The following is a 14,315-nucleotide window of genomic DNA, read 5'->3' as shown; positions in this document are numbered from 1 at the left end:
ATCTCGGCCCCCCTGACCCCTTGTCCCGCCCACCACCTTGCAGCTTCGAGGCAGAAAATGGACCAACGTCATCTCCTGGCCGCAGCCCCCTGGACTCGCAGGCGAGCCCAGGCCTCGTGCTACACGCCGGGGTGGCCACCAGCCAGCGCCGTGAGTCCTTCCTCTACCGCTCAGACAGCGACTATGACATGTCCCCCAAGACCATGTCACGGAACTCATCGGTCACCAGCGAGGCGTGAGTACCCCTATCCCCCACCAGCTGGCAATTCCCAGGCCTGGCCCCAGCAACGCTGCCCTTTCCAGACAGGGAAAGGGGCACTGGCCAAGCCCACCACTGGGACCTGTCCTTGTCAGTGAAAAGGAAAAGATCCCTGTGCCCCATCAAGAGCATGTCCACCCAGTGAGATATGGGCACCTACCCTGTCTCCAACCCCCACCCACCCACTCTGAACCCCTCCCTCAGACCCAGCCCAAGCCTGCTGCTACCACTGGCTGCCAAGACCTCAGCCTGTCCCTCCATTAGGAGGGGGAAATCCACTTGAGCCTCTTCCTACCACTGCTTCCCCCCACCTTGGTGGAGTCCCCTGTTTGTTCCCCCCTCCAGGCTTCCCTAAGCCAGCCCTCCCTCTTATCATGACCACCTGTAGCCCCCTCCCCTCGCCCTGGGCCCTCCTCTAGCTCTCCCCACCCACTGCTGTCACTGAGCCAAGCCCCTGCAGTGTGGTCACAGACTCCCCTTTGTGCGCTCCCTCCCCACTCACCCACTAAGCTCCTCTCCCTGACCCATTTCCTCTAGGACCAGCCCCTGCAGCACGTGCACCCTTGTGAGGTATAAAATGCCTCTCCCCCGACCCCGCAGAGCCCCCTCCCTGCCCACTGGCCTCCATCAGTCCCCCCTAGAGTGTACCCCCTAGAGAGTTACTTCTCTGGCACCCAGCCCCTCTCCACCCACGCCCTTGGGGATCCCACTGTGAGGACCCCTGACAAGCCCCTGTCCTTGACTGCAGGCATGCTGAGGACCTCATCGTGACACCGTTTGCCCAGGTAAGATTCCTCCCCTGAGGAGGAAAGGGTCTCCAGCCCTCCCCTACCCTCGGGGACAGGTTGGTCCTCTGGGGGCACCCCAGGTCTCACTGATGCTCCCCCTTCCAGGTGCTGGCCAGTCTCCGGAGTGTGCGCAGCAACTTTTCACTCCTGACCAATGTGCCCATTCCCAGCAACAAGTAAGTGAGGCTAGGCCCCACTGCCCATGATCATAACATGAACACATCTCAGCTCTGCTGTGTGACCTCAGGCAGGCACGTGTGAACTCTCTGAATCTCTATTCAGGCAACAGCACCCTCTGAGCCAGTAAACCATTGTGATTCAAATGACTAAGCAGTGGAAACTTTTACCAATAGAGACTGAGGGGTTGAGAGGCACGGTGGCAAGGCTGTGCCGCAGTCAACCACCCAAGTCTGGGGCCACTCCTGGCCCTAATGCCAACTTGCTGGGCAAATAGCATCCTATGGTGCCTCTGCTCTTCCCCTTCCCACCCCACAGAAAATGGGAATTCCGTAGTACCTGAATTAGATGGCTGCCATGAGGACTACAGAAGATGATATATAGAATGTGCTAGAACATTGCCCAGCACATAGTAAGTGCTCACTAAATAAGAGTACTTATTATTTGGGGTTAGGGCTGCGGCTGAGGGTTGCTGGTCCCTCTTGGAGTGGAGGGAAGGGATAGTCAAGGAAGCGTTTAGAGGCATAGGACTGACTGCCATGTAGTATTGAGGAAGCCAGTTTACTTCCTGAGCCTCAATTTCCTCATCTGTGAATTGGGTTATTGTGGGGCTGCTGAGAGGCCTGGGACACAGTGAGCCCTCAGAAAAAGGGAAACCAGCACTATGCACGGAGAGGTGGCGGTAGGGGTACAGGACGATGTTGGAGCTCCGTTTCTTTGCAGGCGGTCCCCCCTGGGCGGCCCAACCCCCGTCTGCAAGGCCACACTGTCAGGTAACTAAACCCACGGTGGTGCAAAAGGGCCCCTTCTGCTGCCCAATAGGGGCCCCTCACCCCCCCTTTTCCCAGCATGCCACTCACCTGCCAGGCCCGAATCACCATGGGCTGGGGCCTTTGGGGGTCTCCCTGTGGACTCTGTCAGTCACCACCCCACTCCCCCTTCTCCAGAGGAGACGTGTCAGCAGTTGGCCCGGGAGACGTTGGAGGAGTTGGACTGGTGTCTGGAGCAGCTGGAGACCATGCAGACCTACCGCTCCGTCAGCGAGATGGCGTCCCACAAGGTGTGCAAGCCCAGGACCAATTGGATGGAACACGTGGGCGTGGCAGGTCTTGGGGCGGGGCTAATTGTGGGGGCGGGGCCAACCTGTGGAAGGCAGGTTCAGGATGTAGCTTCTATAGATTCCAGTTTCTCCCTCTGTGTGTGTGTACTGTCTATAGGTGACCATCTCTTAGGGGGCGTCGTATACTTGCATGATCTATGGATATGTAAATGTGGTTGTGGGTCTGTGTGGCTGTCAATTTGCCGGCTACCCATTTGCAGCGCAGGGTGGGATGTATCTCCAGAGGATCCGTGGGGACTGGTGTGCAGAGGTGACTCTGTGGAGGGTGTATGGGTATGCACAGCTGATTTATGCAGGGCTGTGTGGGGCTCTGTGGGAGGAGTGTGTGCACCCACAGGTAAGAGTTGGCCCAGGTGTGAATCTGAGTATGTGTCATCCTGCGTTTGCGACTGTGCGTTCCCACTTGCAGGACCGCAGGGGCAGATGCAGGGCTTCCATGTACAGCTGTGCAGACTGTGTCCTGCCCAGCTCCAGGGGGCACCGTTCAGAGAGCAGGCAATGTGAATGGTACTTCCTGGAGTTGTGCAGCATGGTGGCAGCCCCTGTGGGAGAACGTCTATCCAAAAGCAAGTGTGCATGTGGGCGTGTCTGTGCACAGGGGGAGGGGGGCGCATACCCCTATGGGTGGGTGTTGGAGAATGTGCGGGTATGAGGGCAGTTGTGTCTCTGAGGGTGTGATGAGCATACGAGAATGTGACTGTCTCTGCCTGTAGATTTGTGGGTGGGTTTCTGCGATGGTCTGTGTGTGTGTATCTGTGGGTATGAGTGTGAGCACTCTCTTAAGGGTTTGTCAGGATATGTTTGTGTCTAAGGCCACATGGGTTTTGTGTTTGTTTGAAAGTACGTCTGTGGGTAAGTTGAGTGTGCATTGGTGAGTCCGCTCTCTGGGTGTTTGTCCCTAGGTGTGTGTCCACTTGCCTGGGTGTGGGTCTGTGTTCTTGGAGGGGGTGTGTCTGACGTTATTTGTATCTCTGTGTGTCAACAGCATACCTATGAATGTGTTGGACATCAGAGTCGTGACTGTGTGTGTATTGGTGTGGAAGCTGTGTCTCAGAGTGTTTGTGTGTCTGAGTATGTAGAGTGTCTGGGTGTATGTCTTTGTCTCTGGGTGTGTCCACAGAGGGGGCATGTCCTCTCAAGGGTGTGTGTGTCTCCCTGCCTGTCCCCAGCAGCTCCACCTGGGTCCTGGCTGAGGCCTGTGGGCTCTGATGCCCCTTTAACGCCCCCCCACCCCCAGCACCACCTGATGTCGCATGCAGCCTGCCAGTGCTGCAGTGAGCACGCACACGCACACACGGAGCCCAGAGCCTCCGAAGCCTCCTCCCGGGACCCTCGCCCTGCCTCCCATGGGCAGGGGTCCCCGGCTGCCTCCAGCCTCCACTGTCGGGGAGGCCGGGGACTAGCGGACCATGTAACCAGGGCTGCTGCTGGGAGCGCGGAGGGGAAGGGAGCCCCCAGCCCTGCTGGGCCGGCCCAGGCCCCTCCGCGGCTCCGCTCCCCCTTCCGATGCCCACCTGCCCAGCATCCCACCCCTACAACAGTGGCTGTTAACCCCGGGACTCCCCAAGCCCAGCCTCTGTGTGCGGCAGCCCCGAGCGGGGCTAAGACTCCAAGATGCCCTTGGTGGATTTCTTCTGTGAGACCTGTTCCAAGCCGTGGCTGGTGGGCTGGTGGGATCAGGTAGGGAAATCAGGGTGGAGGATGGGCAGGAGACCTGGCCCTGGCCCACCTACCTCGGACCCTCCAGCACCCGGTCTGGGCCTGTGTGTGCAGCTGTGCACGTGTGTGGCCTGGATATGCTTTGTGACTGTGCCTCTGTGTGTGGTGTCCAGGGCTGGGTGTGGATGGCGGGTGGCTGGGGGTATGGGTCTCTTGCTGGATGTGACCGTCAGTGCACACATGTGTGTCTGCAGTGGTGTGGGGCTGCCTGACCATATGCTTGTGTGCCTGGCCATGGCGTGGCCCTCTCTGAGATCATGTGGCTCTGATTGTGGTGGTGTGTCTTGGGCCATGTTTGTGAGCCCAGAGTTGTGTGCTTTGTCTGGGGCATGTGATCCTGGGTGTCAACGACTGCTTTATTGTGTATACCCCTTGATTTGTGTGCTCGGGGCTGTGCAGAACTGTGTCAACTGGGAGTCTGTGCAACTGTGTGACTTTGTGGGTCCATCTTGTGTGTGTGTGTCCTTTCGTGTGCCCAGGGACACACACACACACTGGGAGGAGTGAGCACCCTGTCCTAGGGTGGGCCATGTAGGCTCACCCTTCCTGCCTCTGTGGACTGAATCTGCTCCTGTTTTGGGGGTGTTTTGGCAGAGCTTGGGGGCGGGGAGCCGATGCCCTTCCTCCTCCATGCACAATGTCACAGCAGATGCTTGTGTGAATGGCATGGGGGGACCAGGAGGGGTCCCCAAGCCCGGTTCTGGGTATAGTCCAGTCATCTGTGCATCTGTCAACCCCTCTGAGGTTGGGGGAGAGGGGCCTATGATGGGAACCCCCCCCCCTGGGTGACCAAACTAGGGTTTCCTCAGCTCACTCATCTTCCCCACCCCAGCCAAACCTTCTCTTCACCCAGAACTTGAGGTCTGCATTCCTTCCTTCCAAACCGGACTCGGGGCTGAGAGCTGGGGGCCAGGACCCCCAAGGGTGTGGGGCTCCGTGTCTGGGAAGACCTGGGCCGGGGTAGCTCTGGGAAGGCAAGGGTTAAGAGGCCTGCGGCCTGGCCCCCTTTCCCCAGCTCAGCAGCTGGTTGGAGGGAGAGTTGCTAAGGAGACTGCCATCGCCATGGCAACGAGAGTCTCCTGACACCCTATTGGTTCCCTGTTAAGCAGGTGCTCCTCCCTTCCACAGGCAGGGAGGGGCATGCTGAGTCCTGACTCCCCCGAGCTGGGGACCCCCATCCAAATCTGAGAGGAAAGGAAGGGCTGACCCCTCCCCTCTAGCAGCCTGCTGAGAGTTCTGGTGACTGAGCAAAGGAGAGACTCATGGGGTCTCCGGAAGTTTCTTGGGAGGGGCTGACTTCCCCCTTCCCTGCCATGACCCCATCATTCCTTCCTTCCTGCCTCCTGCTCCTTAGTTCAAGAGGATGTTAAACCGTGAACTCACACACCTGTCAGAGATGAGCAGGTCAGGAAACCAGGTCTCTGAGTACATCTCCTCTACATTCCTGGGTGAGTGAAGTACGGCACTTATGTGTCAGGGGGTGCACACCTGGACTGGAGGGGGCCGCGCACCACACCCCAGGTCCTGTCGCCCACATTAACCCAAGAGAGCCCTAACCCTAACTCGGTCTCTTAACTCCCCGAAAGTCCAAGTCAACCATGATCAGGAGTTCCCACACTCATGACTCCCCCAAACTCAGTGGGATTGCAGCTTCTATGAAACCCCCCGCATTTGAAAATCTCTCCATGCAGAGAGGCCCCTTCAAACTCAGTGGAACCTCAATGGAACTCTTTAACTCAAGACCACAAGAAACCCCTGAACTCAAATAAAATCCCTGAACTTTAAGATGCTTGAAGGCTGAAAAGCCTCCCAAAATTCAATAGAATCTCTAAACCTGGATTTCCCCCAAATTCAGAAGACTCCCTCCAAACTCAAGAGAGATTTGAAAACTCACTGGGGTTCTCAAACTTAAGGGAGCCTCTGGCATTAAAAGTCCATAAAAGACCCCCAAATGTTAAAAAAACTCCAAGCTGAAAAGTCTCCCAAATTCAATAGAACTGCCAAACTTGGTCTGACCCCCCTCAAATTCAGTAGATCCCCCTAACTTTAAATACCCAAACACAATAGAATTCTCAAGCTTAAGAACCTATAAGAGATCTTCCAAACTTAGGAGAATTTCCTAACTCAATAGAGCCCCAAATTAATTGGAACCCTCAAGCTCATTCACCGGGGGACCTCCAATGAATCCTAACCTCTGAAGCCAAGGGCCCAAGGACTGGTGAAGCATACCCCACAAACTCAGGACAATTTCTTACTCAATCAGCAGAAGGTCCCTAAATTCCACAGCACCACCCCCAACAAGTTATAGAGAAGCTTCAGTTTCAAATGCTTCCACCAGTACGGGTGTGGCAAGCCGAGTTCTGAGATCTGGCCACTGGGAACAAGGCATGCAAATGACCCCTATTAGGCCCTGTCATTGACTGATGTACCCCACGTCTTAATGAGTGTCCAGGGCTGTGCTTTGGAAGTTCTTGAAGGCTCAGGAAAAGGGTTCCTGGCGCTAGCCCCTAGGCAGGTTGGTGTCAAGGGGGTGGGGGGGTTGGCCCACAGAGCCAGAGACCACCCTTCCCTCCCTCCAAGTGCTGTTCACCCCCAACACTCTCGGTCACCATGGGGTTGTGCTCCCTGCCCATCTGGGGCAGGCAGAGGCTCTCTTTAGCATTCCCACCCCACTTCCTGACTTCTCATGACACCCTTTTGCCAAACCTGGCAATTGGACTGGAGCCACCCCACAGTTCTGGGCTGGCCCTGAGGTCCCCACTCCAGTCCACCACTGCCCAGAAAAATTCCTGCATCCCCTCCAGTTCCCAGCCCATGAATAACCAACAGCATGACACCTGGAAGAGCTCTGCCCTCCTGGGTGAGACTTCCCAGGGCATGTGGGAGGGCGTGCTGAGGGCCAGACGGAGCCTCCGTGGGGTACTCATCATTGCCTGTCCTCCATCTTCTGCAGACAAGCAGAATGAAGTGGAGATCCCATCACCCACGGTAAAGGATCAAGAAAAACTGGAAGCAGCACGGCAGAGACCCTCCCAGCTGCCCCAACCTCCTGGGCCACAATTTCAGCCCATGTCTCAGATCATGGGGGTGAAGAAGCTAATGCATAGGAGCAGCCCTAACGATTCCAGTATCCCCCACTTCAAGGTGAAGACCGACCAAGAGGAGCTCCTGGCCCACGTGGGTGGGGCATCGGGGGGCTGGGCTGGAGAGGGACGGGTATCTCCTGGGGCCTAAAGAAGGGCTGGGCCTTGGGTCAGCCTGAGATGAGGATTCAGGTTGGGGGTGCTTTATGAGGCTGTGGAAAGGGAGAGAAGCAAACAGAACAGGAAGGAGCTCAGCAACGAGGAGGTCTCAGCTGGACTCTGGCCTCAGCCTGACCCCACAGGCTGCTCTAGAGTGCGAACAGCACCATAAGGTTGAGCCCATCTTGTCACATTGCGTGCTGGCCTTTTGTACCCCGTCAGTCATTGGCTAGGGGCAGCCCCCAAGGTGGAGGGTGTCATCCTGTGGCAGTTTTCTGGAGAATGGGACAGCCCTGAGACTTTGTAAGCAACAGTCCCAGCAGCTGGAGGATGGGAGCAATGGCCAGCAAAGGAAGGGGTTCTGGGCAGGACCCCAACAGCATCCACTACAGGCCAGACCTGGGTCCAGCTTCCACTCTGGTTTGTGCACCAGATGGGATGCACGCATGGTGCTCACTCAGCTGCCACTTATTGTAACCCTCAGGGAGCCAGTGCTACATTTGGCCACCTAGTATTTCTGTGTACCTCCTGTATGCCTGCATTGTTCTACAGGCTGGGGGGATGTAGAAAATTAGTGTTCCTTTCATCCCTGTGCTCATGAGCAGTTTAGCTCCATGGCTGAGCAGTGCTTTCAGATCAGCCAAGAGCGGTTCACGTCCCAGCTTTGCCGTTTGTGAGATGCAAGGTCTAGGGTAAGTCAAGTCACTACTCTGAGCTTTGATTCCCTCATGAATGAGATCAAGCCCCTTATCTCACTGCTCAGGGGAGAGTAAGCATTTATGAGACAATTACCCATGGTTGCTGTTACTTTGCAGCCCAGCAGGCATGGACAGTAAATTGGGTGCTGCTGAGCACACCACCCAGTACCACTTTCACACCAGAGCTCTGAACTCCTAGGGAAGAATCTAGAGGGATCAGGGGCCTTGTGGGGTCCTGACCTCTGACCTCTGTGTCCCCCAGGAACTGGAAAATTTGAACAAGTGGGGCCTGAACATCTTCTGCGTGTCGGATTATGCTGGAGATCGGTCCCTCAGCTGCATCATGTACACCATCTTCCAGGTAGGGTGGCCTGAGCGGGGCAGGGCAGGGAGCTGAGCGCCAGCAGGGGTCACCGCCCCCCCATACCTGCCCTCAGGAGCGGGACCTGCTGAAGAAGTTCCACATTCCGGTGGACACAATCATGAGGTATATGCAGACCCTAGAGGACCACTACCACCCCGATGTGGCCTACCACAACAGCCTGCACGCGGCTGACGTGCTCCAGTCCACCCACGTGCTGCTGGCCACACCTGCCCTGGACGTGAGCACCACCTGGCCCCCGAACTCCCCAGCCCCATCTCTCTGGGACCCGGTTCCTCTGTCTGATCCTCATCTCTCTGACCCTCCCTCTCTGCCCCCAGGCAGTGTTCACGGACCTGGAGATTCTTGCCGCCCTATTCGCGGCTGCCATCCATGACGTGGACCACCCCGGGGTCTCCAACCAGTTCCTCATCAACACCAGTGAGTGGCCCTCCACGGGGACGGGGAATGCTGGGCTGGAAGTGGGGCTGCCAGGTGGCCCCTCCCCTCACATCCTCTGACCACTACAACGGCGGCCGCAGATTCAGAGCTGGCACTCATGTACAACGACGAGTCGGTGCTGGAGAACCACCACCTGGCTGTGGGCTTCAAGCTGCTGCAGGAGGACAACTGTGACATCTTCCAGAACCTCAGCAAGCGCCAGTGGCAGAGCCTGCGCAAGATGGTCATCGACATGGTGGGTGGGGGGGCGGGGACGGGGAAGAGTGGGAAAGGTTGTCTTTGAGGTGGGGGTGTGGGGAGGGGCCGGCTCTGAGTCTGACGGGGAGGCCCCTGTGGGGAAATGTGTCTAGGGGTGCTTCTGGAAAAATTTAAGTGGCCCAGGTCGAGTTGGACTGTGGATGGTGGGTTTTTCGCGGCCCCTGTGATGCCTCCTTGCCCACAGGTGCTGGCCACGGACATGTCCAAGCACATGACCCTCCTGGCAGACCTGAAGACCATGGTAGAGACCAAAAAAGTGACCAGCTCGGGGGTCCTCCTGCTGGACAACTACTCTGACCGCATCCAGGTGCCTGCCTCATGCACCTCATAGAGACTGGGGTCCCTGTCCCTCCACCTGTTAGGTCTGGGCTGCTCCTGTTCCTTGGCCACCAGCCCTCGCATTGCCTATCTTCCTGCCTTTTTCTCTCTGTCCCACAATCTCCTTCTTCCCTGTCCCTCACTGGCCACTCCCCTCCCTCCCACAATGCCCACCTGTCTCCCGCTTTCCCCTCAAGAGTCCCCACTCTCCCCTCAAGGCAGGAGGGAAGGAAGCCCGAGCCCCCAAACTGGGACAGGGCCATGGCCTCTGAAGACCCCCACTCCCACGCAGGTCCTGCGGAACATGGTGCACTGTGCAGACCTCAGCAACCCCACCAAGCCTCTGGAGCTCTATCGCCAGTGGACGGACCGCATCATGGCTGAGTTCTTCCAGCAGGGCGACAGGGAACGGGAGCGGGGCATGGAGATCAGCCCCATGTGTGACAAGCACACGGCCTCGGTGGAGAAGTCTCAGGTACAGTTTCAGGGGACAGAGGAAAGAGAGCAGGGCTGACCTCCCCATTCCATCCCATTCTGGCCTGGAGCCCTGAGACTCAGGAAGCCCTGACCTGCCTCTCCACAAAGTCAAATTTCTCTTTGTTCATTTTGTTCCTTTTCTGTCTTGATGCGCAATATGCGACATTTCCCCTCCAAAGGGCAAGCCACCTGAGCCTCGGGGCTAGCAAGTTGTAGACCTGAGCTCACAACTCTAACTCATTTGTAGCAACTGCACAGTATCCGTAATACTATTTACCCAGCTCTTAATTACAGACATCTCAATTCAGCCTCTCAGTTGCCCTGTAATCTGCTCACTGATACTGTCCTTGGTTTTCATTGGATTTTGAAATGATGTGAAATGAACCGTCTTCATCAAGTGCCCACCTAATTTAACAAAAGGGACAGAAACACAATCTGGTAAAAGACACTGACGTGTCAATGTGAGAGTTTTTCACCTTACCACCTTCCAGTCCCCACCCTGGGGAGACCTAGTCTCCCCAGTTTGGAGTATATGCCCTTGCAGACCCAGGTTACCCAGCCTTGGTGCTGCTGACATTTGGGGCCAGATCCTCCTCCGCGGTAGGGGCTGCCCTATGCATTGCTGGGGGTTGAGCAGTGTCCCTGACCCCCACCCACTAAATGCCAAGAGCACCCTCCCATTCCAGTGGCAACAACCAAAAATGTCTCCAGATACTTCCAAATGTCCCCTGAGCGTGCAAAGCCTGGGAAAAAGTTTCCTGGATTTTATTTTATAGTTAGGTTCATAGGCAAATAAATAACAAACTATAGTTCGTGTGGTTAGTGTTTCTTAAAATATGATCTGTCAGTGTATACCTGTTTTTATACAGCCTGTATTTGCTTCTGAACAATGACTTGGAGCTCTGTCCAAATTATTACACATAGATTGAGTACATTGTTTTTCATTACTGTATAGTATTCCCACAGATGCAGCTAGAAAATGGTTTGTGTAGTTCTTCTCCTGTTGATGGACATTTAAGTGTTTAGGAGTTAGGAATTCACAATGACTCAAACATGATAAATTATTCTTGTTTTTCTCTGATGTAAGAAAAGTCTGGAGAAAGAATTGGCTCCCTTTGGCTCCAGGAAGTTGTCAGGCACCTAGGAAATTTCAGTGTTTTGCTTCTATCATCTAAAGTGGGTTTCTGTCCTCTCATGGTAAGAGATACTATGGTAGCTCCAGCCGTGCGGGCTGTATTCTAGGGAGGAAAGGCCTCTGCCAGCTAAGGCAGCCACTGATACCTTCTAGCTACTGGTAGTCACATTGCCATTCTCTATTTGCAAAAGAAGTGGGCAATGTAGTTTTCAGCTACATGGGGGGCAGCATTGCCTCATGAGAAGCATTGCCCAAGAAAAATCAGATTCTGTCTGGAAGAAGGAAGGAAGACATATCAGGGTGTTAACCAGTAGTAGTCTGCCGTGAAGTTATTTCCAGTTTCTCTCTGCTGCAAAAATTGCCATAATGCATAGCTGTGATGTACTATAATTTTTTAAAGTGAATCCCCAGTTGATGGATAAGTGGAAGTATTTCCAGTTTTTATTTACATCTCATGTGTGATTTTTTTTTTTCCTTACGCAAGAGATTTTCCAGGGTGGGTCTGGAGAAGTAAGATTGCTGGGTCCAATGCTATCAGCATCTTTTACATTGTATTAGATTCCGTAGCATGGCGGTGCCATCAGCACCATGAGGCCACCAGTTTGTACCTTCCTCCCCTCTCCCAGGTGGGCTTCATTGACTATATCGTGCACCCGCTGTGGGAGACGTGGGCTGACCTGGTCCACCCAGATGCCCAGGAGATCCTAGACACACTGAAGGAGAACCGGGACTGGTACTACAGTGCCATTCGGCAGAGCCCTTCACCACCGCCTGAGGGAGAGCCTGGGGGGCCAGGCCACCCCCCACCACCGGATAAGTTCCAGTTTAAGCTGACCCTGGAGGAGGAAGAGGAGGAGGAGGTGTCTACCACCCCGGGTGCATCGGGAGTGGAGGAACTGTCCACAGCCCAGGATGCATCCACGGGGGTGGAGGTAGAGGAAATGGGTTTGACGCAGCAAGCAGACGCGGCAGATCGTACGACCACGGGCCAGGACAAGGCCATGTCCCCAGATGCACCCATTGGTGCCGCAGGCTGCGGCAGCCCCCCGGCCCTGTCTCCTGAGAACCCCCCTCTGCCTGCCTTGAGGACCCTGCCCCTCTAGAGGAGGCCCCAGGCCTCCTGGGCCTCCCCTCCACGGCGGCCGAGGTGGAGGCCCAAAAAGAGCACGGGGCTGCCACAGGGCGTGCTGTGCCTGCCCAGGGACATGCGGCAAGGACCCACCCGCGCTCCCAGCTCCTGGTGGACGGGGGTCGGCTGGAGGCCCCACCTGAGCCCCAGCCCCTACTCCCTGCTGCCTCCCTGCCTCCCTTGATCACCATCACCCCCCAGCCACCTCCTCCACTGCCTCAAAGACTCTTGGGCCTCCTGAGAAAAAAGAAAACAGAAAAGTGGGGTTTTTTCTCTTTTCTTTTTTGCCCCTTTCCCTCCATCCCACAGGGCCTCTTTTTGGAGGTGGGGGCTGGGGAACAAGGGGCAGAGGTCCTGGAAGGGTTTTTATTTTTTGAATTTTAATTGTTATATTTTTAGAAAAAGAAAAAGAAAAAAAAAAAAACATCAGGATGAAACACAGCAACTGTAGACGCTCCTGTTCCTGGCTGCCCCCGTCTGTCTCCAGCCCGGGCTCGAGACTCAGTCTTCCGGCCTCCCGGGGCCCTTCACCTGGGCCCCAGCAGGCACAGTGTCTCCCTCCAGGGTTTTCTTCTGAATTTTGGAGCATCTCTGGAACTCAGCCAGGAATAGCCATTCTGGATGGCACCAGGGGTACAGGGTGGGGGTGCCACTGTGGGAGGCCCCAGCTCCAGCCCCTCCCTGGTTCACTGCAGCCTCCCCAGTCTTCTGACTCATTTTGCACAAACCTGGCAATACTAGGGGGATGGGCACGGGGGCCTGTGTGCTACAGGAGGCAGCGAGGGGCTGTTGGGGGCACACTCACACCACCAGCCTGGGGTCTGAGGTTTGAAGAGGGCCTGATACCCTCTCTGCTTGCCACCCCCTTCTCCTTCTACTTTGGGTTTTCTTTGTCTGCAGGGAACGGCTCCCAGCCCCTCTCCTTCTAGTTGCTTCTCCTCTTGTTTCTGCCTTATGCTTTCCAAGGCCATAGGAGTGGGGTTGCAGTGGCCCCCACCTGCACCTTGGGTAGGGTGGGGCCAGGCCCAGAGCCCCCATCCTGGGCACCCCCAGCATCCTCCTGCCCGCCTCCCTGATACTTTGCTCTAGGAGGAAGCAATAATGGTGTACCCCCACATTCCCCTTTTGTGGGCAGCCCATTCCCACCCTGGTACCAAAGTCATTGCTCCTTTGCCCCAACCTGGCCAAGCCTCACCCTTTGCCCCTAGCTAGTCCCTGAGCAATACGACAGACAGATGCAGGGTCATTTTTTTCCAAGCCATGGGGAACTGTTTGGAAGGAGACATCCCCACTTCCCCCTCTGCTATGCCCCGTGGCCCGGGTCTGCAGCCGGGCAGTGCACCTCTCTCTCATTCCCTCCCTGAGCACACGGTACTGTAGCTCCCTGCTCCCCCGAGCCTCCCATCTGTCTGTCCGTTCCAGGGGGAGTCCCACCCGCTCCCACCCCCATGACGCTGTACAGGGTTCATTTTTCGTAGCAGTAGTAATTCCTGTCCCAGCTGGCCACCGGAGTGGGCCTTGGTTTTTGGTTTTTTTTTTTTTTTTTTGTACATACTGTAAAGTTGGTTTGTAAATTATTCTATAGAGGCAAAAAGGGAAAATAAACTTGTCCTTCGCTGACCCAGTGAGGGGAAGGTGGGCTGGGAGTCTTCCAAAGGGAGAGCCCCATTCCTGCTGTATTATACAAACTGTGCCATAGGCTCCTCTGTCCTTCTTTGGCTCCCTAGGGACTATTCTTGCTCCTCCACATAGGAAAACCCGTAAGTGATAACCTACTGCAGTATATCTAGGGATGGCTGAAATAGTAAGAGCACACAAGGAAATGTGGTCTGTGACTGAAAGAAGAGGTTTAAAGGGTCCTGTCAAGGCCTCAAGGACCAGATTATGAGTTGATTTGATAAAGGCGGGGGCAGTGAAAGAAATACCGCAAGGAGAGCCCAATAGAATCTTCCTAGAACTGTGGCACTGACTAAAGCCAAGGCAGCAGTTCAAGCTGCTGAGGTACAATAAGCCCCACATCTGGCCCATGTTCCTGCAGGACTTCCTGGGGGACAGTACCCACACCCTGCCTGGGTCCTTGCTCCCACAGGAGGGTGATTGGGTATTGTGGTTTGACTGAGGGGGGGGGGTCAAGGCCCCCACTTTGGGGACATGGTGAGGACTGGAGGCCAC

The 14,315-nt window shown here is 55.8% G+C and overlaps 1 protein-coding gene and 2 long non-coding RNA genes across 4 annotated transcripts in view; 1 reads left to right on the top strand and 2 right to left on the bottom strand.

Moving 5' to 3' along the window:
* PDE4A (phosphodiesterase 4A) overlaps window positions 1-13,763 on the top strand; it is a 41,454-nt gene extending 27,691 nt beyond the window's left edge. The window contains 16 exon segments of the mRNA XM_057490079.1: window positions 44-235; window positions 1,008-1,044; window positions 1,153-1,223; window positions 1,948-1,997; window positions 2,172-2,284; window positions 5,418-5,511; window positions 7,017-7,240; window positions 8,266-8,364; window positions 8,441-8,605; window positions 8,706-8,805; window positions 8,907-9,061; window positions 9,269-9,391; window positions 9,695-9,877; window positions 11,641-12,112; window positions 12,115-12,189; window positions 12,192-13,763. Coding sequence (XP_057346062.1) covers window positions 44-235; window positions 1,008-1,044; window positions 1,153-1,223; window positions 1,948-1,997; window positions 2,172-2,284; window positions 5,418-5,511; window positions 7,017-7,240; window positions 8,266-8,364; window positions 8,441-8,605; window positions 8,706-8,805; window positions 8,907-9,061; window positions 9,269-9,391; window positions 9,695-9,877; window positions 11,641-12,112; window positions 12,115-12,189; window positions 12,192-12,286 — 2,248 coding nt within the window. The 3' untranslated portion in view covers window positions 12,287-13,763.
* The window catches only part of LOC130680073 (uncharacterized), a 195,579-nt gene that overhangs the window by 12,262 nt on the left and 169,002 nt on the right, over window positions 1-14,315 (bottom strand). The window lies entirely within an intron of this gene.
* The window catches only part of LOC130680074 (uncharacterized), a 55,558-nt gene that overhangs the window by 5,280 nt on the left and 35,963 nt on the right, over window positions 1-14,315 (bottom strand). The window contains exon 2 of the long non-coding RNA XR_008993086.1: window positions 2,085-2,367. This is a non-coding gene — a long non-coding RNA (uncharacterized LOC130680074). The remainder of the gene's footprint in view (window positions 1-2,084; window positions 2,368-14,315) is intronic.

Source organism: Manis pentadactyla, chromosome 12 (genome assembly GCF_030020395.1).
Source record: "Manis pentadactyla isolate mManPen7 chromosome 12, mManPen7.hap1, whole genome shotgun sequence".
Classification (NCBI taxonomy): Eukaryota; Metazoa; Chordata; class Mammalia; order Pholidota; family Manidae; genus Manis; species Manis pentadactyla.
The sequence above is the reverse complement of the archived record's forward strand: the minus strand, read 5'-3'. Positions and strand labels throughout refer to the sequence as shown.